General features: G+C 35.6%; 1 protein-coding gene across 1 annotated transcript in view; it reads left to right on the forward strand.

The window, feature by feature from the left end:
• SLC16A7 (solute carrier family 16 member 7) overlaps window positions 1-22,475 on the forward strand; it is an 80,760-nt gene extending 58,285 nt beyond the window's left edge. The window contains exons 3-5 of the mRNA XM_084206183.1: window positions 10,159-10,302; window positions 11,859-12,671; window positions 15,015-22,475. Of these exons, the coding sequence (XP_084062309.1) occupies window positions 10,159-10,302; window positions 11,859-12,671; window positions 15,015-15,286 (1,229 nt within the window). The 3' untranslated portion in view covers window positions 15,287-22,475. The remainder of the gene's footprint in view (window positions 1-10,158; window positions 10,303-11,858; window positions 12,672-15,014) is intronic.
• The last annotated feature ends 2,894 nt before the right edge of the window (window positions 22,476-25,369 follow it).

Below are 25,369 nucleotides of genomic sequence, written 5' to 3' on the forward strand. Positions count from 1 at the left end.
TTTTGAAAAACAGTGGGGAAAATGCAAATTCTGTGTCTAGTATGATTCTATTAATACACTGCCACTGTCCCCACTTACACTCTAAATAGGTGCCAAAAACTAATGAGAATGCTTAGTTCCCATTTTATATGGTATCTTTAAAACACAGATAAATTCCCTTCCCCCTTCTGTTTCTTTTGTCCTTTCTCTTCCCCTCACTCTTCCCTTTTGCCTTTTCCTTTTTCCCTCCACGTTCCCATTCCCTCAGCATGTTGGGAATGTGTATTATTAAATATTTATTTTATTACTCTGTATAATATTTTATTAAAATATAAAATTATTTCAAAATTATCTAATTTATAGTTTGTAAAGGAGTTTGGGAAACTGAGACACTTAGGTTTCTAAATGTTAGCACTGAAAGACGCCATATGCATTTTACCAGATATTAGTAAAAAAATTTTAATTAAAATGATAAGATAGTGCTTTAGGGTTTTTTTTCTAAAAAATAGAGTTTAAGCCTAATGATACTAATGTGTTAAGTACATTTGGAAATAATCTTACAATGTTATTTACAATGACCTAAGTACAATGACTTCTGTGGACACTTCCAAGTTATAAATACATACATCCAGATTTATACTTCTCATCACATTTACTCTAAGTATGTAGATGAGATTTAATGACCCACTCACGATCCATAATTCACAGTAAGAGGAACACAGACACATCATAGGTAATAGGTTTCAGTATTTTCAATTTGAAGTTTAATTATACAGTGCAAAACTGAGAGCAGAAAGGAATATGATAAAGGAGCAACTGAGAGGAAGCAAGTGTCCTGTGCTTTCTCAGAAATTACATATTATTGCCTGCAACAGTATATAAGGAATAATTTCTAAGTTGATTTAGTTATAATATTATTCTGGAAGAAAACAAATAAACTGTAGGATGGGGTGCAGGATGGAAATGGGATATTGCATGAACTTTAATATGGTAGCCAATTTGTAGAAGACAGAGAAATCCAAATGACAATATTAATCTTAACTGAAGTTGGCTGGATTTTCAGTGTAAATGTATTATCTGAAAAATTTATTGGTTTGAGTTGAGAATACATTCCTAAGAACTACTCAGTAGCCTGGGCTATTGCATTTGTTATGACTTTTTGCTCTCTAAAATTCTGGTAGGCAGAATTGACTTCCAGGAAAAGTAGCCAGGGATTTTTTAAGGGTTATAAAAATAGTGAATGATAATAGGGAATAATAAATAGAAGGTGGTGAGTAATGAACATCTACAATTATTGCGTTCACATGTACATGCACACAGAATTTTAGAAAAGGCAGCCATTCCTCAAAGAGCACGGAAGGAAGGAAGGAAGGAAGGAAGGAAGGAAGGAAGGAAGGAAGGAAGGAAGGAAGGAAGGAAGGAAGGAAGGAAGGAAGGAAGGAAGGAAGGAAGGAAGGAAGGAAGGAAGGAAGGAAGGAAGGAAGGAAGGAAGGAAGGAAGGAAGGAAGGAAAGCATTTGTAACTATACAATAACAAGGTTTAGGAAAAATGTCGATGAAGAAATAAAATAAAAATTTGCATGAACTCTTCAGTTTCGTTATTTTTTTTCTTTTTTTTTATTTTTTGGGGGGGGGGGGGGGTGGCTCTTTTTTAGTTCCCAACAGTTATCTCTTAGAATAACTACATATCTCTTATTTTCAATTTGCTATAATTCTAATTTTTACAGTGGTATAGTGTAACCTCTTTTTTTTTTTAGATTTATATCTGCAGAAAAGTGCCGCTCCTGTGTAACAACAGAATATACAGAACTTGTTTGGCTATCTGGTTCATAGTTAATAAGCTGTAAAGACAAGTTTGATACTTAAAATTGTAAAATTTTGCTTTGGAAAGGCAAAAAGTACTAAACACGGAGTCTTCAATTAGAATTTTTTTAGTTCTTTGAAAGTGAAAGAGTGAGTTCAGAAGGTTTCAGGTGAAAAATACTTATATATGGGATAAGTATCTTCTATTATCTCTGGAAAAAACAACCCGTTTTTATTACTGAGTCCATCAATCAGATGAGGGAAAGCAGTGGGTTTTTTTGGTTTTTTTTTGTTTTGTCTTTGTGTGAGTATGTAGTCTCCATGTCTGGGCATAGCAGTTTTTTAATAAGATTATTTTTGAAATAGAAAAACTATTAGATAGAAATGCTGGTTAGCTATAAATAAACCTCTAGTTTCTGAGTAGTACTAATTTCCCTTTGTGCCCTCAAAGTAAACCTATTAGGATTTATTTTAAATATTCAGAAATGGGATACTTTCAGTTCACATGCTCAAACACAGATATTGCCAAATTGAACTTAGCCTGTCATTTCAGCCAACTACAGAGACAGAAGGATAACAATCCAAAGATGATACTTCTTAAAAAAAAAAATTACACATTTTATGAGAACATTTGAGTTATGCCTCATGAAATTTCAATTGAATCCCTGAAAGAAATGGAAATTTTAATTTATTATTACCTTGTATAGTGTATATTGCTGTCGTTAATTACATTTTCTAATATTTATATATTAGTATTATTATCTTTACTGTATTTCCAGGTGGGAATAGTGAATAAGTCCTTGTTTGGTTTTTCATTTGAAGAACAAGTAGCTTTTAATGGCACAGGCTCATTGTACATTTAACAGTAATATTATTTAAGTGAAATCCCCAACATATTATTTGAGTCAGAAAAGCTGTTTTAAATTTAGATTCATGCAAGCCTATGACATCCTGAGGACTTAATTTCTGTTAAATACTTAGCTTTAAAATTCAGAGTCTTTTCTTCTGCAGAAAACTTTCATTAATTTTTCCCAATACCTCATTATTTGCTGCTGAATTTTCTAATGTTCATGTTGATACACTTCATGCTCAATTTACAATCTGGTTGCTTTGGTTTTCTGTGAAGAAATGAACATTTTTCTGAGAAGATTACTTGCAATGCACATATCATGCACTGATGCTATTTCCCTTTACAGAGGCATGCAGGATGTTTTTGGAAAAATATGCTCTTGGTGTTACAGGGTCTCTGTTAAAATACAACTTTCCTATAGGTGTTTGTGTTCCATCTCATTGTTAGCTTGTTCCCTCCTTTCTTCTTTATTGTTAATTAGCTTTTTCTAAGTTGAAAGACTAGTTTTTGAAAATATCTATGCATGGGCTTCACTCTACTCAGTGATACTGAAGGTAATAGGAAACCAAATATAAGGATACTTTTAAAAAATGCTGAAATATTTTTCTGCATCTTATTTCTTTTCCTGATAAAGGTGTCAATATGAAATTAGGGCAGTTAATTTTAGGCCAGAGCTTTTTTAGTCAGTGACCATATAGGTTTCTGAACATGTATGTTCAGTAGCTCATAGAATTACACTAATTTCCTATTAAATATGATGAAGTTTTATATTGCTCATTTCAAAAAAAAGTCATAATTTATCTTAAAGTCTTCTGCATTGTGATCAAGTGTTTTAGCCTTTCATGAAAAAAAATTCTGCAGCAGAGCATGCAAAACATAATTAATATAAAGCATTGATACGTAGCCGTGTAAATAATAATCAGCATGGCTACTCCTTGATTAAAAACTGGGCATTTTTCCAGCTTTTTAAAATTCATAGATATAGAGCAATTTTCTAACTTGAAGACATTTTCTAAATTACATGGTCCATAACTCCATACACATTTGCGGCCTAACAAACAAGAAAAAAACCTGCAAGCCAAACAAGAGCTTTAATCAAAATATGTAAAGCCCTTGATTCGTGTCTCTGATGTATCGCTAGAAAAGCACAAACACCAAAGCAGATCGAGTGATGCCTCCATAAAAGCAATACATTTAGAGCAAGTACCAGCACCACTGATCACTTATTTTGCTTCTCCTGAACATCTCAGGAAAAGGCAGCTTATATTTGCAGTCAGACATATGTGTTTCTGACTTCAGTGCTTCACTTCAAAACTTGAAGGTGTAACATTTTTGGGAGGAGAACAGTGAGGAAGAAGCCAGAGTTGAGCACTCTTCCATCAGTCAGGCTCCGATGTGTTACCACACACACAATTACTGCATTCCTTATAAACCTCCAAGGAATAGATGAAGGTCAAATTAATGCTCATTAGAGATCAAAAGATAAAAGCTTGATGGAATACAAGGCTCTTTCAGGACAGCAGTGAGAATGTGAGCATTCAGAGTAATGGCACTGAGGAAATGTAGTTAAGAGCAGGGGAAGTGGAGAGCCAAGTGTGATGGATGGTTGAGCAGCTGACTGTGTCCTCCCTGGCAGGCTGAGCTTTTAGCTGCTGAGCTCTCCTATCTCATAGCCTAACAACTTTAACTCCTTGTTACACGTTTCTGTTTGGTGGTATTTACTGCAAGAGCATATTTTCTCATTGCTTTCTATCAAGGTTACTCTATTATCTAGGTTTATGGAATCAGTGCAGCCAGTTGTAAATGTTATATGAAACGGGAAAAAAAATTACTGCCAAATGCACAGAGGAACTACAGAGAAAACTTTCCAAGGATTCTTGAACTGATTTACTTCACTTCTGTTACACAAACACATGGGATATGTCAGAAATGCAAGTGACCATTCCCAGAAATATGATAAAGAATACAAATGAAAAAAATAATGCAAAAATAGTTGCATGACTTTTAATTTTTTTGTCTAAAGCCTGTCCAAGAGTACTAAAATAATTTAGCAAAAGGCTTTTGAATGAGAGATTAAACTGTCACAGAATGCATAATATTTTGTCTTAGTCCTACTTGAGAAAAACAGCATATTTTGAAAGTATTTTCTAAGTTAATTAACAGGTTTTAAGCATTTCGAGTTGCTTTTCCTCTGAATACCAGAGATAGGATTCCATTAGCAGTACTAAGAACTTGCTTAAAGCCTTTGTTATTGAATGAACTTTCTTTAGTGGACTTCATATTAAAAAAAAAAAAAGAGAGAAAAAGTTGGACTGATCTTAGCAAATAGTTTATACTAATATTAATTCTTGGAGGTCCTTGGGCTTTTCCAGCCTTGTAGGAAGCAGAAATAAAAGATAAACCTTGACTGGAAAGACAGCTGAGTTGACTCTGCAGAGCAGATGGCTGAAAATGTGTTTAAACCACTTGACAGGATGCAATCTACAATGTAGCATTAGTGTAATTTGAAATATTACTACATTTATTTTCAACTTCATTCAGAAATTCACTTCATTTAAATAAATGTCATATTTTCAGACTGAGTCATTTCATGTTGCTTTGGGTTGATGGCACTATGAACACTGTAATGACATTGTCAGTATATGTTAAAAAAAATTACCTTTTTATCCGGAAAGTTTGTCTCTGGTTCCATACTAAAGTTAATGGAGGTAGCAAAATAAAAAGCAAGAATGCACTGGCAGTATGTGAGAGAAATTACAGAGCGCTCTCTAATTATATCACTGTATTACAGCAGTGAGAAATCAAACTAGGACTAATGGAACTGCTCCTCCTAGAAGCTATGCTAGGCATGTGGAGAACACGGAGGTGATTCAGGACAGCCAGCACAGCTGCACGAGGGGCAGGTCCTGCCTGACCAACCTATTGCCCTTCTATGATGGAGTCACCATATCAGGGGTCAGGGGAAGGTTTACAGATGTCATCTCTCTGGATTTCTGTAAGTCCTTTGACCTGACCCCTGCATCCCTGTCTCTAAATTGTCAAGAGATGGACTTGATGAGGGGACTCTTAGCCTGATAAGGAATTGTTCAGCCACATCCAGAGGATAGTGGTCAATGTCTCAGAGTCCTGATGGATATCTGTGACACATGGTGTCTCTCAGGGGTCTGCACTGGGAGTTTTTTTTTTATTATAATAAATTATAATATTTAGTATCTTCATTAATAGCAGGAATGAAGGGATCAAGTGCTCTCTGAGCAAGTTCGCAGATGACACTGAGCTGAGTGGTGCAGATGACACAAGAGTGGTGCAGGTGACACAGGATGCCATCCAGAGGGACCTGGAGAGGCCTGAGCAGTGGGCCCATGGGAATCTCATGGGGTTTGACAAGGCCAAGTGCAGAGTGCTGCACCTGGGCTGGGGCAAACCCTGGTATCAGCACAGGCTGGGGATGGACAGATGGAGAGCAGCCCTGCTGAGAAGGACTCAGGGGTGCTGGGGGGGAGAGGCTGGACATGACCCAGCCGTGGGCACTGCCAGCACAGAGAGCCAAACGTGTCCTGGGCTGCATCCAGAGCAGCGTGGGCAGCAGGGCAGGGAGGGGATTGCTCTCTGCTCTGCTCTGTACTGCCCCTATGTTGTGCAAGCTGCAGTGCTGCATCCCTCTGTGAGACCCCAGCACAGAAAGAACATTGACCTGTTAGACCAAGTCCAGAGGAGGCCACCAAGATGATAAGAGCGATGGAGCATCTCTCCTGTGAGGAAGGATTAAGAGAATTCAGCCTGGAAAAGAGAGGGCTGTGGGGTAACCTAATTGTGGCCTTTCACTACCTGAAGGGAGCCCTCAAGAAGGATGGAGAGATACTTTTTGCAAATGACCTTAAAGGGTTTGAAACTAGATGACCTTTAAAGTCCCTTCCAACCCAGGCCAATCTGTGACTGATGGTATGATTCAGTTCCAACCCCCCTGCCATGCACAGGACACCTGCCAGTAGACCAGATTGTTCAGAGCCACATCCAGCCTGGCCTGGAACACTTACAGGGGTGGGACAGTCACAGCTTCTCTGGGCAGCCCCTTCTAGGACCTCACCAGCCTCACAGGAAAGATCTTCTTCATGACATCTAATCGAAATGTGCTCCTAGCACCCACAACTTCTTTGTGCACAACTGCAAGTAAATGCTCTTTTGAGCCAATGAAACAGAACACAGGTGTCACAGTATCATAGGCTTTGTATGAAACATCATAAACAGCTCCAAAATGCATGATCCCGTCTCTGCTCACACAGCTGAAGTGACTTTTGCTACTTTTCCCTTGGCATAATGACAAACAATGTGAAAAGCAGCTCTTTTTTCTTGTCTTATAAAGCCCAGCCCTTCCTGAAACTGTTTTTCAGTGGTGCTGGTTACAGTTGCTGTCTCACAGCCCGGTCCTTTGCCTGAAACAGAAAGATATTAAAAAAAAATACAGCTGTGAGAGTGTTAGCATATTACGATAATGGTCTTAAATTTGCTTTAGGGAGAATATAATCTTTTGTGTCTGATGGTTTGTGGGTGTTAAGGGAGAGACCAGAGTAAATATTCTTATGGGTCTCCTGACTTAACATCTGTTATGCAGTTACTTCAGGCTTTGGGAAAGTAGATTCAAAGATGCAGAAGTCATTTAATGCATTAACATATATTAATGTATGGCAAGCTTTTGGCAGTGTCATAGTATTTAAACAGCTTAACCTTCCTTTGTCTAAAAAGAAAGAATATACAAGATAGACCCTATGCTGCCATGTGAGCATTACTTAAATAATTGTAGAAGATGTTAGATGTGACATGAAATTTGTACAAGGCTATAAAACATATGATGGCAGGCAAACAGCTGGAATTTATGTAGAAACATCTATCTTAAGGTATGAAAATGCATTATTTTATGAGATTTGATAACAAAGTATATGCACAGATGTCAGAATAAAATGTTTAACCTTCTTATCACATTGGAAGAGTGTCCTAGATAACTTAGGGAGCTTAAACTAACTTTGTGGCTTGTACAACAGTTGATATTTTTCACATGCACAAACTTTAAATTAAAATACTGAAATATACGTCAAGAAAACCTCAAATTAAGCGGAGCTGTGGTGGTAAGTACATGTAAGTGGTGGTAAGTACATTAACTTAAAGAAAACAGCTCAAAGGGAGTGTTCTATTTAAAGGATTTTTAAATTCATGATACATTCCAAATTTATCTCATTTGAAAGTATAGAGTCAGGCTCAGACAACCTATCTGAATTAACACATCCATATTTGAGCTCAGCTATTAGGTCTTGTAGGTGAAGCTAACATTATGTGCTTTGATCTGGAAAACTGTCACCTAAAGTCCCAGCCTAACTGCTGCAGTGAAGATCTGCAGAGATGCAGTTTCCCTGTTCCTGGTAAGGAACTGTCTGTTAGCAAACACTAAACAAATGTTTCATTTTCAATTTTGTAAATGATTCCATCTCATCACAGGAAAAAGAACTGGGAAGTTATTTTAAAAAAAATTAAATAATTGTTTTGATATGTCTTAAGTGAATACTGTTACTGTGTTTAGCAATAACAACAACTAGGTTTTTTTACTTGCCTTAGATTTATTTATTTTCAAATTTATAGCTATTGTTTGATACCGGGATGAAACTTTTTGCTTTGGGTTAAAAAGAGATTTCCAGTTAAAAGGGTCTTTTTTTTTTACTCAGAGAAATTATTTCTATTGTTTACATATTAAAAAAGGGCTTGCTTTCTAACTCAGACAAAAGTCCAACCACTAATTTTCCAAACATAGCTCTATAAATTAAAAAAATCATGTTCTTCCATGTTTTACTGCTTTCTTCATATGGTCTCAAAGGGGAAAGCCTTGCTTGTCACAGTTCTGCTTAGTGGCTCCCCTCAAATAGAAATAAAGAATTGTTAGTTATGTCATCATATAAGCTGTCAGCTAAATGTTTTAGTGCTTCATAAGTGTTCTAAAGTCTTTTAATAAATCCCTGGGCTATTGTTTATTTGGGTGTCCATTCCATGCTGTGGATGTCTAAGTCTGTTGGCTTCAATATACAGTTATGCTTAAGATTCCTTGGGACTCAACCTATTTAATGAACACACAAACTAAGATTCAAGCATCACTCAAATCTTTGCTTTCCAGTCAAGTTAATTTCAAGTTGATCTCTGTATTAATGAGCTATTAGAAAAGACAGGAAGGCACAGGGCAACTTCTATATAGAAGCCTATTTTCATAAGGAAATAAGGTAAAAATTGATCATTTGGCATATTTTTAAGACTTCTGTTGTGTATATGCAAATAGTGATTAGCATTTTCAGCCTATCAATAATAATACTCTAATACATTTAAGGTAATGCAAAGATTGGAATCTAAAATATAACTTTGCCTATGAAAGCACACTTTTAAATTTCATTTGATTTGGCTTTTCACTACATGAAATTTCTGGCATTTATTCCTTTAGATATTCATAAAAACAGAGACTTAAAACTGTTACCAGTAAAGGGAATAACTTGCAGTGAACTCAGATGCAAATCAAGGCATTCCACTTTGCGCTAGGTACCTGCTCTCTCTTAGGTTTGAAATGCATTGCTTTCTACGACGTTGGGTTTTTTGGGTTCTTTGCTTTTATTTTTTTAAATTTTAGTCTTGGATAACTTCCATTATTGCAAAAGCAAGACTGTTTGTAATGGTTTGGACCAAATATAGTGCAACCAGATGCTATGCAGGTTTACCTAAAGAGCTTTGACAACCTCTTAGTCTTGATATGTAGCACACCATCTATTCTAGCCATGGTTGTTCAAAAGCATATAATGTATGTCATGCTAAATTGCACACTAGCTGTTTGGTTAGTATGGGTGTAATTATACCATAAACTGAATTGCAGCTGAAACTGAAAAATGGACCTAGAGCAATATTTTTAAGTTTTATAGGTTTTTATGCTAAACCACACTTTAGATTTTCCCAGACAGTCTATAGTTATCTTACTGTGCATTAATACTCCCCTCCTGATGAGGTAAGCGAAAGCAAGCCACAGGGGCCAGAGATTTATGTTCTGATTTGACAATATTTTTAAATCTGTGTGTGGTTCTATGTAGGGGTGAAGGCCATGCTGCTCTTTTAAGTAATTTTAGTTTGCTTGCCTGGAGGTTCCTCTTGCTCTGTGGAGTTTTGATACCTGTCTCATACTTGAAATTCTTCAGTCCTTGCACTTTCAAAACTTTCATTGACCGATCTTGGTATTGATTGTTCATGAACTGCAACAATCCCTCTTGCTTGTCTGATGTCTTTAATCTTTTTATCCATCTCCATAACTAATCAATATTTATATTGTCATGGAGGCAGTATATCCACATCTAGTCTTGTGTCTGCAAACTCACAGGGTGTTTGTAAGACAGATTGGTATAGAAACAGTTTAACATTTTCTGGAATGGAAGAGGAAAGCATTCCAACATGCTGTAAATACAAAGATAGAGTTATCTGTAAGCTGAAATTGCATTTTCTTTCTACCAACAGGTCCCATAAGCAGCATTTTGGTGAATAAGTATGGTAGCCGGCCTGTGATGATAGCAGGGGGTATCCTCTGTTCGTTTGGAATGATTGCATCCTCTTTCTGCAATAGTGTCCTTGAGCTGTATATATGCATTGGTGTGGTTGGAGGTAAGAGTCCTGTTTAAAAGGTTATATTATGTTATATTATGTTATATCAAACTATTTCTACTATTGTTCTACAAATGAGCTTCACTGATCAAAAATTCTCTGCGTAGAGATGCAATCCAAAAAGGTAGTAAGATCAGTTAATTTCAGCTGCCTAATCCTTTGAATTAACTGGTATGATGTTAAATTATTTCTTAGGACAATTCAGAAACAACTGATGAATTAATTCAATTAATGCTGTACATATGTACTTTTCCACATTGCACTATAATTGTGGTATAAAAATTGATTGGCTCATGACAGCACTTAGTACAGTCATTTATGTACAATTTCACATTTGTTGTTTTAGCTTTCAATCATGTTGCACTGCAAACAGGGTGGCAGAAGCTAGCCAAATTCTAGTAGAATTGTGAAAGCTTGTACCAGATTTCTGTAGATTTGTTACATACACATAATCTCACAGAAAAGTCTAACAACTTTCAGTTCAAAAGTTTCTTGTTTCAAATCCCCCAGGGTCAATCACCAAATAAAATTATTCATAATTATCTATCACAGGCCTAGATATCACCTAAAGCAATGACTTAAAATCATTGTAATGCCAATAAATGAAAGAATCTCCTTATTAAAAGTTGTGGGGTTTTTTTTACTCCCTTCTCGGAATAAGGAAGAAGAGATGAAATATTGCAGGTAATAAATGAGATAATACCTGTATATATTCAGGCTCATCTTCCTTGATGTTTGGACTAAAGGAGTCTGGTTTTATTCAGTGATTAATCCTTAAAAGTCTTATTTTTGACATCCTAAACTTGATGCCTACTGAAAGAGTTACGTTGGAATCTGGGAATGGGCCTATCAAGGAAGAGAGTTTCTCTCCTGTACCATCAAGCAGAGGCATATTAGAGTTTATTTCTTAGATGTCTTAATGCAGAGAGAAGGCCTAGAAGTTCAGCTTTGGCTTCAGTTGATACACTCAACTGATCTGGGTAGGTGGTCTGCTCCCACGTGTTTCCTTTACAACTCCTTAATAGTGGTCGGGGGAAGGAGAGCTGAAAGTGCTGGAAGATAATTTGCCATTTTATGTTCCAGTTTTACAGACAAGTTGGATCTTAATTAGGGTTGGAAATAGGAAATTAGGACATTTATGCATTTAAATAAACCCTACATTCATTGTAGCTGAGGTGACATTTAATAACGTTTGTTAAATGAGCCAGGAGAGAATCGTATTAGAGTTTAGCAAATAAAAAAATGGTGAGTCAAGGCATGGATACCATCATTCTTCTGTATATGATTCCCCTGTCTCTATCATTGCTGAAACACAAAAAGGAGTTTTGGCTTTCAGTGCATTGCTGCAGGGGAAAATGACCAAATGCCACCCTGACAGTCTTGGTATGAACATTCATAGACATCAATGAGGCTGTATTTCATTCTCTGATGCTAGTTGGTTTCAATATTGAGAATCACTGGATTGGATACTGGTCATTTTAAAAATAACTTGAAAGAGCTGGGATATGTTTTCACTGCATGATCTGCAATAATACTGTCTTTTATGTGTTGTTTAGGTCTGGGTTTAGCATTCAACTTACAGCCTGCCTTGACCATGATTGGCAAGTATTTCTATAAGAAGCGTCCCATCGCTAATGGATTGGCAATGGCTGGAAGTCCGGTGTTTCTGAGCACATTGGCGCCTCTCAATCAATTCCTCTTTAATGCTTTTGGCTGGAAAGGAAGCTTTCTTATTCTGGGAGGACTTCTTTTGAACTGCTGTGTGGCTGGGTCACTTATGAGACCTGTTGGACCAAAAAAAGTTCCTCCTGTGAAAAAAGATGTTGAAAAAGGCACAGGAGATTCTGCCTTGCACAAAAACAACAAGAAGTCTTGTTGGCAAACTATGAATAAGTATCTAGATCTGTCCCTTTTCAAACACAGAGGGTTTCTGATATATTTGTCAGGAAATGTCATTATGTTTATTGGTTTCTTTGCCCCAATAGTATTCTTGGCTCCTTATGCCAAGCACAAGGGAATTGATGAATATTCTGCTGCTTTTTTGCTCTCTATCTTAGCCTTTGTAGACATGTTTGCTAGGCCTTCCATGGGACTTGTAGCAAACTCCAGGTTTATCCGGCCAAAGATTCAGTATTTTTTTAGTTTTGCTGTCTTGTACAATGGAGTCTGTCATATCTTGTGCCCTCTGGCAAAAAATTACACTGGCTTGGTGATATATGCTGTATTTTTTGGGTTTGCATTTGGAATGGTTAGCAGCGTTCTTTTTGAGACATTGATGGACCTTGTTGGAGCTGCCAGATTTTCCAGTGCAGTGGGACTTGTCACCATCGTGGAATGTTGCCCTGTGCTCATAGGCCCTCCTCTAGGAGGTAAGAATCTATTTCTTTCCATTTTTTTCAGACATTAGGGCATAATCTTGCAATGTAACATTGAATTAATATAATGTTTTTACTGTTAGTAGAATTGTACCATAACAGCCTGATAGTAAAATATAACTGCATCAGTTACTTTTCTCCAACCTAGGGGCAGCCTGAAGGGTGGTCACTTGCCCTTGCTTAAACCACTTTAGTTTATCTAAACAGAGAGAATGGGCATTTCCAGAGAGGAAAAACTATCAGGAAAGTGTCAGAAGAAACACAGGCCTGTTCAGCCTTTTAGGCAGGGTGCACACATGGTGGGAGTCCATCAGGGTGCTGTGGAGCATTGTGGCCTGGCAGGATTTCACACCCCAGCTCTGCTCACAGCCAGCCCTTTAGCCTGTTTCTGTAGCTAATAGATGGGGGCAAGGCAATGCAGAGGGTGAACTGACTGAAAGATGTTAGTGTCACCAACTTCTCTTTTCAAGTGTAAGGGGAGCTTAAAGGGAGCCTAGGTGTATCACTTAGACTATATTCATAACACTTGGGCTCCTAGCAGCAAAAATGAACAGTATTTTCAGAAAGTATTTTGTGTTTCTCAGTATTCAGTAATGCTGATTGTAAGTTTTATATTATTGAGATTTCTGATGATATAAGAGATCTAAAAAAATAGATGCTCTAATTTTATTGAGAAGCATTGGTGTGTATCTTGGTGTATGTGTTGCAGTATAAGCCCAACAATATGAGAATATAAAGATAGGGAGATTGCATTAGCATTGTACCCACATTAGCACTGCCTTAGATGTCAGCAGGATTGTGTGCCTAAAAGCATTTATATATACCAAAATACTTCAGATTACTGTCAGTATCTCTGTGAAAATAGCATTGTTGTGTGCAATTCTGAACATGCCAAAACAGTTCCACTCACTTCAGTAAAATAATATTTATACAAGTAAATTTTTAATACAACTTAAGGCATTCCCTATTTTTCTCATCATTTAACATACAAATCCACTTTGGCAAAGGTAGAGCAAAATATATCCTCACACAGACTCTTTCTATGCCACCTAGTGGGGGGTCTGAACCTGTAACCACTGGAGTCCAGCCTTTCCAGTCAGCTTCTGAAATCAGTAGCAACTTAAAAGGTATTAAATCCAATATTTATGGAGCAGTAGCTTACACAGTTATTTATTTTTTCAGTGTATAAACTTTTCAGGAGTGTTGGAAAGCATATTTTTTTGTGCTATAACACCATGAATAATTGATTTAATTTGTTAAACAGAGGCAACAAATGGCGTGAATATATGGAAAAGCTAAGCTGCAGTTTTGACTAGTTCATATGTTTTAAAATAGTATGCTGAAGCATTGATAATTCAGAATTTTGTTTTTAAATATATTTTTATGAGACTGCTCATTAATAAAAATCAGCAAATTGCACTATTTACACTAATAAGTGAATTGTACACTTGCAGTGCTATTTGAGTCTGTCCCAATACTAGGTTTGTGAAAAAAAAAAGAAAATTCTGGAATAATTTCATGGCTTGTAAACGGGTATCAGGTGAATAGGCTGGCATTATGCTTTCAGCCCAGTAAAAGCATCTAAATGCATACTAAATTGAAGTGTGCAGCTCACCCTGTGAGTTTCAATTATAGTGTAGGAAAGTTCAGAGCTAAATACTTGGATATGTACAAATGTTAATTTGGGAATTGGGAAAATTTAGAGGGAATGTCTCATAAATTGGAAAAACTTATATTTTTCTCTCCTTGTCATAAAGAAATTTAATCTCAGAGGTCTGAATGTAAGTTTTAGGCACAGGGTTCAGAGTTTAAAACTCAGCAGTTGAGCGTGATGCTGAAGGGAGAAGCCTTTCTATCTCTTTCACCAGTCAGAGGAAAGTAAAAGTGAAAAGCAGGCAGCTGATGCACAGAGGCAGCAGCCTAAAAAGGCACATACCTCTTCATCCTATTGTCTTTATGCAGCCTCAGTGAGTGTCAGACTGTCACTCCAAACAATAGGAAAACACAATTAGGAGGTGAATAAAATAGTAAGGTAATGAAAGAATGAAAATAAAAGAGCAGAAAAACTGTCATTATTCATTAAGCTTTACCTACTTTGTTCTTCAACGTTTTATTCTTGTCAGTGTCCTCAACAGCAATTGCTTTCTTGATTAATACAGGAGTTTTTTAAGAGTTCCACTGTCTGTGAAAGACAGATTTAACATGTTGAAAATGCATTTCTGCTCCAACTTCAAAATGAAAAAATATATAGATATTTTCACCAAGGGAAAGATGTGGATTTTATTTGGTATCCTAGTCTAAATACTCTTTTTCTCTCTTCTTATCTTTGTATTTCAGGTTGGTTAGTAGATGTTACTGGGGAATACAAGTACATGTATTTTGTCTGCGGAGTGATTGTGACTGTGGCCAGTATCTGGTTGTTCATTGGCAATGCCATCAACTACAGGCTTTTGGCAAAAGAAAAGAAGTTAGAAGATGAGAAACAGAAAGCACAGAAGAACGCTGACCCAAAGGAAGCAGAACCATTAACAAACAATGAGAATGAAGATGCTTCCAGCAGAGCTGATAAAGCTCTTGAAGATCCATCAGAAAGAGAAACCAATATTTAATCTGAAATATAGCTCAGAAGGCGACATTTATGACTTCCATTAGGAATATGTCTTCAAGACACAGGCCAGGTTTTGTGGTAATAATGATCAGTCACAATATTGGATGGGAACAGATTTTTACCCAATGGCAAGACTCAAAGCTAAATTTCTATCTACAGTTTATTTGTTTCAGTGATACAAAATTATGATTACAGTGGTAGTGACTCAATGCAAATGAGTCCATTAAATTTTGTCTCTGGACAATCATGAGTCAGATAAACCAGGCTATAAAGCCTTCCAATGACAAACAGTTTTGTTTCAGAAATGTATGTAGAGCAAGAGTATCTCCTACTCTTATTTGGGAAGATACTTGCATTCATCTTTACGATGTGGTTAAAGTCTTTTGAAATAATCTGTCCAAATTCTACTTACCATTAATATTAAAGAGAACATAAAGTCAAAAATTTGTTTCAAGAGACATAATACCTGACTGTAGCATACTGAAACATTTTTCTCTTTTGTACACCCACTAGAGAAAAAATATGGCTGTGTAAGCAATTATGGACATAAAAGTTGTGTAGGAGACATATAATTGGTGAACACTCCTCTAAAATGCAATCAAAAGTTGATTTATAATATATTCCAGAAGTAGTTTCCTCCAGTGATAGTTGATTACATAGTACTTCAACATATGCATTTGAATTCAATGTTCACACCTTGCTAATTCAAACTAGCTAAAATCTGCTGTACATAAAAGTTTTAAACCCAAGATTTACATTTCTAACAAGAGTGGCAATCAGTTTGTTTGACTTTGTATTCCTGTGTAGCTGAAGGATCTGGATCAGACTGTGAAGCCATTTTCCTAAAGGGACTAAATTCATAATCTGCTGATGTTAAAAGGATACTAACCCTTGGCTTTTGTGGCCTTAATGAGTTTCATGACAATGACTTCAAAGTAGATGCTTGGCTTTATTGACAAGTCCTTAGTTGTTTGATGGTTTCTTGAGAGGAGATTTAAGATCTAACTTCAGATCTTTGCAGATGGGTAGCTTCCCAGTTCCCACTTCCCTTTCCCAGGAATTTAGTGAAAAGCTACTTCTTTTTTTTGTAGTGCTGCTTTGAGCAAAAATGCTGCAAGGCACCTTGACAATGCCAGTCTGGAAGCTTTGAATTGACACATCAGTTTTATGCAGGATGTTTAGTCTTGTGTCTACAATTTCATGCAGACCATCATATAAATAAAAATGTACACAATTGTTCCTCTTCCTTTAGACAAGACAAGGCATAAACCTACAATTTTACTTTACACAAATTATTTAGTACTGCTTTGAAAGTTAAAAGTGCAAGCTTCTGAAGATAATATGTGAAATCATTTTTGTTCTATTTTTAGGTAAGGAAAGGTGCTATTCATTTTGGAGGGATGCTTATAAATGCCTCAAAAATTGTGAAAATTAAGGGTCTGATTCATAAAACATTTATGCACTGTTTATGCAGGATACACCTACACTCAATTCCAGGAAAAGAAAATTATTCATTTTAGTCCTCTTCTAAATCTCAAAAAGTTGGAAATATATTGGACAGAGAGGGAACTGTGATAAACACACTTTGAAGTGCCAATAACAAAATTAAAAACTCAACAGTAAAATCTAGTAGATATGGGAGGGCTTTGAAGAAAGTAATTTCTTAATATTCTTTTGTTCAATATTATTTTAATTTTTCTTCTAAAAATGTTGAAAGTGCTTGCTTCTGTTTCACTGGTTTTTCATTTTATACAGTTCCATAGTAATGCTGATTTTTTAAAATTTTCTCATCACTGTTTTGGGGAGAAATATGAATCTACTCTCGTCATGGTACAGAATTTAATACCTACTTTTTACCTAGTTATATTCAGGAAAACCAAACCTCTCCAACAAATCCTGTAAATTTTTAGGAGCATCAGAATCAAAATATGTGCATTTCAGAGTTTTGGGATAAACTATGGATTGCATGTTCAGACTCAAGCCGTGTGCTTTGCAAAGAGGAATGATTCAGTCCCAGTAAAATTACAGTTCCTCTCCCAAGCCCCAGCTTCAGAGAGGGAGTAAATACATTGCACCTCCACCTGAACCTTAGCCTTGCCAGCGCCCCATGACATGAAGCATTGCTCTCTTTTTGGCTGTACAAACATACTGAGTGAATTCCAGGAGCTGTGAAGGCCTTGTGTGCCCATAGCCAGAAAGGGATGAGTTTCTTAGGCACTAAGATTCCATACAGTGAGGATTATCAGTTATAAATACTGGATTGTGAAAGATGAACTGAAATTTTAGCTGAAGAGTGGTCATCAGGAATATCACTCTGCTCTCAATAGCCACTGATAGAAATGCAGAGATTATTTGAAAAGAGATTAATACAGGAACTGAACCAAAATGTCTGAGGTAAAATTGTAGGTGCTTATTGTTATCTCTTTGCAATAAAGGAGCATGATTAAGAATAATGGTAGAATACAAGAAGTGTCAACTTTTGACTGAAGGCTGTTAAAAGTTGCTGTTGAGTAAATAAGGGATTTAGAAAAATGATGTTAAAAAAAAGTCTCTCAGGAAATATGCAGGCAACTTGCCTGTTCTATGCAGGATCTCAGAATACAAAACAATATGGCATAGGAAATAAGGGAAAAACAAAGTTCCTCGAGCCATAGACACATCTGACCACTAGTAGCAAAAAATTATCTCACTATCTCAGAGGAGAAAAAAAATTCTATAAACACTCTACAGAAATGCTACTCTTTCATCTCTGGTCCATTATGTTAAAAGGGAATAGGAGTGCAAGAGCTGCTTTACCACAATTTACCAATGTGCAGTTTTTAATCCCATAAGGCAAAATGATGTGGCAGGCAACTAGAGCAATATAAAGTAGGAAAAGCCAAGTTAAACATTTCCTTACATCCCTTTCATTACTCTTTCTCTTAATAATAACAACAAAATAAAACCCATCAGCATACTCTTGATACTACTGAATATTAAAGAAGTTAAAACCTAGAGATGAGTGAAGAAAATTGGAACTGTATCTATGCAAAAACTGCCTCAAAATAAAAACCCATTTCTTCCAAATAACAGGTCCTAAAGGGGCAATTGCCTAGTATAGGTAGCTCTTATTTCTAAAAGTAATGATAATAATAAATTGCCTTGAATCAACTTTATTCTGAACATCAAAGTAGTGAAATTAGTGTAACTTGCCTTCAAACTCCTGAATATCACTCCTACTTGCACTGACCTGTAATTTGTACTCTAAATCATTTCATCTCTACATTTCTGCTTTTGAGATTAGACCTAGGTATATACATAATTTCTCTGAATTGCTCTGGTTTCTCTTAATTACCTCACCCTCAGTCTGAACCACTGAAGGGTCAGGACTAAGACATTCCCCTGATCAGTGATGAAGAAATGTACTCCAACTTTCTAGCACATGTGTCTCTTATGCACTCTAAGAATCTGTAGTCTCAGTCAGTGCAAGCAAACCCTTAATTGGTCTTGTTCTCATTTATACTCATGTATACGTCATTCTTTTAATGTCTCTACTACAGTATTGCTAAACCTGATTGCCCTTTTTCTCTTCTAGAAAAAATAATGTGAAAATTTTAAAACTAGTAGGAAGTATTTTCCCTAATTTCATATCAGGGTTAAATTTCAAGTTTTTTTAAAGTACACATCCAGATACTTCTCTCTTTTTTTTTTTTCTTTATGTCATATACTCTATTAGCTGTAGAATTCTCCTGTATTGCCCTTTCCAACTCCAGAGAAGGACTCTTTGCTAGTAATTCTCAGTACTCTTTCAGAAGTGTATCAAAATTTCACCCCTCCAATCTCTCCCCATTAAACTGTGGTTGCAATTGTTAATTCTGTATTTCCATGAAGTTCAGACAAGCATCATTTTATATGAAAGACTACAATGCTTTTATTTCGGGATTGTGTTTCGTGAACTGCTTTGACAGAGCTAGGGAAAATTTTACTTCATCTTCAAATAGTTTTTTTTAAGTGATGCTGTCCTTATTGAGAGGAGGTACAGCTTTACTTACTGCTGAAGTGAATTGCAGCAATTTCACTGACATGGATGCAGAATTCACATGAATTTTAATGGTCATGATGCATATCAGCATCCACTGTGCTTAAAAAACATTTGGCAATGTGTACATGATTATTCCCCCCAGAGATTTCTCATTCCTTTTAAACATTCCCCACCTCCACCACCCCATACTTCATTTTGATGTAACAAAAATTTTGGACAGGGTATGTAGTGACTTATACTTAATTATTTCTTGTGTTTTTCCTGAAATGACACATTTTCTATGTTGCCAAATGCAACATTTTTCACTTCCTTCTTTCATGTCCGGTTGTGAATATTAGTGGAGAGGTATTACTGGGATACTTAGGTAAAGATACCACATGCAGCCAGATTTTGGACTGCTATCAGGATTTCACTAAACAAAGCCAGTCACCACTTTTATAGATGAACATGCTATAAATGACGCTGACAATTTTGCCTATAACAAAATTGAATCAGGCAATTTTTGTTAGTTTCTCTATAGATTACTATTTTTCTACTCAGAGAGAGGAATATAAAGGGAATTTTAAAATAATTATTTTCAGAGATGGCTTACCAAGTTTTAATAAAGCTGTTTGGAATTTTTTGGGGTGGGTGCACTTCTGTTATTTGTGCAAATATATATATAATGAAAGTGCTTGCATGTGCTATCACATTTTTGATCAGAATTTGCAAAAGCATTGCTGTGTGATTTCAACATAATTTGCATGTTGTAGTTTTGCAGTTCAAATTTTTCTCATCATCTACCTCTCAGTTGAAGTTTGGAGACTTGCACAACCCTGGAAGAATAGAGTTAACAAAATGCATAATGGTAAAACCTGTACAGCCTGTTAGAAAGTCTCCCAAATATTTAAAGCTGCTTACACTTCTGTTTTCAAGGCAGGGCAAATCTGTGTCCACATCTTTGCATCAGTTCACATATCTTTAATCTTAACCCTAACCTGTGAAGTTTTTACATCACTGATCTGGTTTAAAAGCTCAATGTGTCATTTAGGTATCCAAAGTCTAATGATCTTTCTGTGAGATGCTGACCCGCTATTCTTTTTTGTTTTCTTACAATTTCTGAGTTAGGGAAATGAACAAAGTTAATATATCCAAACAGTTTATCAAATTATTACAGAACATTTTGCATTTTGCATCCCTGAAGAAAAAAAAAAAGTGTTTCCTGTTTAGAAATAATAGCAAATTTTAGCTTGCTTTTCCTTTTATGGGGCAGTTGAAGGAAGTAGTTACAAAATACTAGATTGGGGTCAAGGAATTATGATTATTCTTCATATAGTCTTTACAAAACCAGAGATGATTGTTCCTTCAAAGATATTCTTCAAACCATTCTTGCCTTCTAGGACCTAGTACATAGTCCACTTAAGCCAACACAAAAATACCAATCAAAGAGCTTTACCTGACATTGGAGGTGATGTGGCTTCAGTGGAGATTTCAGCCTTATTTTCTCCATTCCAAATCTCAGGACCATCAGATATAACACAGCAAACACAGGATTTGTTACAGCTGGCAAATTTTCTATGCCTGCATAATATTCCCAATGAATCAGTCCCTAAATTAACGCACAATATGTATTATTTTAATAGTCTATGTAAATAAATTTTAAAAAAATCCCACCACACACTCTGAATGTAGATTATAAAATACAGAGGATATATCTGAATAAATATCCAAACAAGTCTGTTAACCCCAAAGGAAATTATCTATTCCTTTCAAGCCTTCTTTGAGCAGTGTATAACCTTCATTTTTCTTATTTCCAGAGAAAATGGTTTATGTCGTCTGTGAATGTATATATGGACATATATAAGGGAATATATATGCAGATATGGTATGTGTGTATATATGTATTCCCCTATATATAAAACTCTAATTTATATATATTATATATATTTATGTATATATAAAATATATATAATATTTTAGAGTAAGTTGCATATTGTGCCTGATAAATGAAACATAATTGTAAGCAAATAAAAAACTTCCACAAATGGCAGAAAAATTTGAAGCTTTTTTTAAGAGCATATGCTATTTTTCAGTTCCTGCTAGATTTATTTATAGTAGAAATTAATTCAAAAAGCTGCAGTATTATGTAACACTGGTTTCCAACCATGACTCAGTTCAAAGCAGCCTAAGATCACTGAGAATGTTTATTGAGGTAGATGGCAAAACCTACATTGTTGGTGAACTTGTTGGTGGGGTGTCATTGCGGTGGAAACATTAATTAAATGATCTCTGAACAGACTGCAACCAATATACTGAGTTTTCAGCTAATGTGGTATGTATGACCAGTTAATACAAAATATTGGTGGACATTATATTTTTTGTAACAAGTATGGAAAGTGAGAATATTCAAGCCCCTGCAAACAATATTCCTGTTAGATTAATATGTGAAATTCTCCAAAACATTAGTCATTTTAAAAACTGACAATAAATCATATATTTTACAGGTTTTGGTGGTTTTAATTCGTCTGCAAGTAGGCAAACCCATGAAAAGTCTACATTTGGCTCTCACTCTAGAAAAAAGTTATACCTTAAAATTACTGGGAGATTTTTCAGAGTGGTACATAAGTCATTTACATAAATTCCCTTCCTCAGAGAGTGATACAGATGCATTTTCCACTTACAGCCTACTTGGAAAGTTCACCGTATCTGCAGTTTTATCAACAGAACCTGGTATTGCTATGCAATAATTAAACATGCAGTAACCATTGTTTTTGACTAATAAAGTTGTTTCTTCCTTTCTGTATTTTGCAATACTGTATGGTTTTTACTTGAATATATTGGCTAGATTTTTTTTTTTTTGACAATCAGTTATTAGCTAGAGGTGCTATTTATGTTCCAAAGAGATATGAGTGAATGATAACTTTCTAGATGCCAAATCCTTTTTTTTGACCTGAGAAAATTCATTGTTCATAATGTATATTAACCCTGTAAAGTGCTTATGCATTGCATTAAATTGTATTTAAATGCATTTTTGTTCATTAACTTCTATTCCAGGCTTGTACTACTGTGTAATATGTCAAGTTTGTCCACACATATTTATGGGAAATTACAATGAAAATTGTGTATAATAAGCAATTGGGAGAAAAAAAGAAAAATGAAAATAAAATTTCCATGTAAAGTTTTTCTGAAAGGATGTAAATTCTATTTTCTTAGTCTTCTTAATAGCATATTATTTACACCTTCAGAGTGTGCAAATATTCATAGATACTTAGATTGATTCACTAATCTGTTATAGCAGAGATCTCAAAATCACTTCTTGTTGCATACAAAAAGAGAACTTCAAGATTTCCTGTGGAGAAAAGCTACTACTAGTAACAGAACATTGTACCAACCCCTTGCTATTCCTAATTTCACCATAATTAGGATTTATTCTCATACATAACTCAAATGCTGTCTGGACATCAGTGTTTCTTTTCCCCGTTACTTGGACTTGGATGTGTTCCTATATTCCATGTACATGGAATGTTATTCCTTAGTCACCAATACTCATTTTGCTACAGAAGAGAATTTTATCCATGTCTTGAAATAGTGCATGTAGATAAGTCTTACTTTGTATCCTCTGAATGTTATCTAATCCTGTGTTTTTGTAAATTGACTTCAGTCTATGATTGCTTGCTCCAGTTAAATTGTTATTTACAGAATATGATTGGATAATTAAAATTAAGGTACTATGGGGGGTGTTAGAGACAGTATTAAGATCACCTTTGCATACTATCTACACACCTTTCAGGTAGATGAGCAGTAGGCTACTAGAAAACAAAGCAATAAAAGATGAACTATCAAAGAAGAAAGAAATAACTTTATCAAAGCAAACGATTGTTATATTTCTCATAACTGTAAAATCTATTTTCAAAGAATTAGACATATAATCTTCTTGATACATAGTTTTGATTCAGCTACCAAAATATGTTTAGATTTTGTTTAGATTATGGACTCTTGTAATATTTGCATATCTGACTGTTTTAATAATTATAAAAATCTATTTTCAGGCATTGACCAAGCAAAAGACCAAAAAAAAGTTAAAAAAATCTAGTAGTAAAATTGTCTCTTTGAAACAATGAACAAGATATGATATTTAACCCTGCTCAGAGACACAGCTGATATTACTTTTATGCCTAAGGATATGCTGCCTCACTGAATCTAAATGCATGACTAAAATGCATTGCTGAGAAATAGATACTGATTTCAGAAAAATCATTCCTATAACTGAGGATTTGTATTTTGATAGTGTCATGGCAAGATAAATGGAGACAGTCTGTAGTCTGTTTCTAATATCAGCTGTTACTGTTTTCCAACAAATGTTATTTTATTCTAGTAATAAGCCCTTTTAACTCTGCTAGTTATTCCAAGTCAAGTAAATAGATTGCATTGCTATTGCAACTCAACATTAATAGCTTCCTCAGTTGTATTCCTCTGATCAGGACATTGAAAACATTATCCTTCATTGAAGTTCCTAATCTTTTAAATGCAGTCAACCCTGAATTTGTGTGGGATCTGCTGTGCCAGCTGGTTCCCTAAAGGTCTATGGGACCTGATGGGATTAATCTGAGAATACTCCAAGTGCTGGCTGATGTCATTGCAAGACCTCTAGCAACTGTTTTTCAACAGTCTTGGGAATCTGAAGAGGACACAAGTGGCTAGAGGATGGCAAGCATCTGCATTTGCCATAGCACATTATGTCTTGCTTCATCTTCTTACATTACAGACAGAGATCAGAGGTACCAGCATAGTTTTTTAAATATAAAGTCTGAATCAAAAGTCAAAGAAAATTAAGTTACATATAGAGTGTATTAACAAGAGTCACATAATTGGTGATTGTGATCCACTGGTTGAATAAGTAGTTCGGCTTCATTAGGTGCCTTGTAATTACCCATACCTGGTGAAATCAAACTTGGTTAAAATATATCCATTTGCTGAAGGCCTGTTTTTGTCATGGAAGCTTCTGACAGCATCCTATTGTATAACATAATGATGTTCTCACCTCAGAACTTATATGTGAGGATATGATTCTGTTCTTTTTTTGACTAGCATGAGACCTCAGTCTTGCTGTTTTTTCTGTACAAAGGAACTCTTGACCTAATTCAAAGTTTTGGGTTTTTTTCTCACAAGATATAAAAGATGATACACCTGGACAAAATCCAGGAACACTGAGTCAGATTTATATTTTTTAGGACATTTTACCCACTTTTTATCAGTTAGTGCAAATGGATCTTAAAACATCTGGGACTGTACTGTCTTGAATTCAGTTTGAAGTTTTATAATCCCAGATTTTATGTATTATTTGAAAATTACCTCAAATCAACATTTCACATTAATATATGAGGATTTAAAGTAATTTGTCAAAACTCATATTCATATTAGATGATTTCCTTTTCTGGGATTTAGTCAGAATTTAGAGTAAATGGTCCTGGAAGGTAATTAATTTACTTCCCTTCTTTCATATGTTCTTCTCCTCCTAACTTTGTCACTGATACTGATCATGCAAAGGCGAGAGACTGAATCAATGATTTTTTTTTAAACACTGTTAAGATCGTGGAAGTACCTTTGCCCACTGTAGGGACTGCTGTCCACTGAAGGCCACCCCTCCCTGCATATGTCTCCAGGCAGGAATTTGGACTCTGATGAGAACTTGAAATAAGATAATAAGATAAATATATATATAAAATATATAAATAATAAATATAAATAAAATAAATATAAAATAAATAAAAAAATATATAAATGAGATAAAGGTGGTACTTCTGTCCAAATATCTTGGGTCTAAGGAGAAATAAACAAGGCTGAGGGAGAAGAATGAGTACACTAGGGAAGCCAAACAGCATCTGTGCTGAAAATCATCTCTGCCTGGGTTCATGGTTCATGGGGGAGGCCACAGACCACAGGCTCATCTGCCAAGGCCAGGTTTGTGCACACTAACCCTGCTGGTCAGGGAGAGGAAGAGAGTTTTTTGGGGTATGACGGAATGAGTTAACACCCATACACCAACTGTCTCAGTTGTAACATCTCCCAACAACAACAACTGTA

This window comes from Fringilla coelebs (genome assembly GCF_963513975.1).
Source record: "Fringilla coelebs genome assembly, chromosome: 5".
NCBI classification, from domain to species: Eukaryota; Metazoa; Chordata; class Aves; order Passeriformes; family Fringillidae; genus Fringilla; species Fringilla coelebs.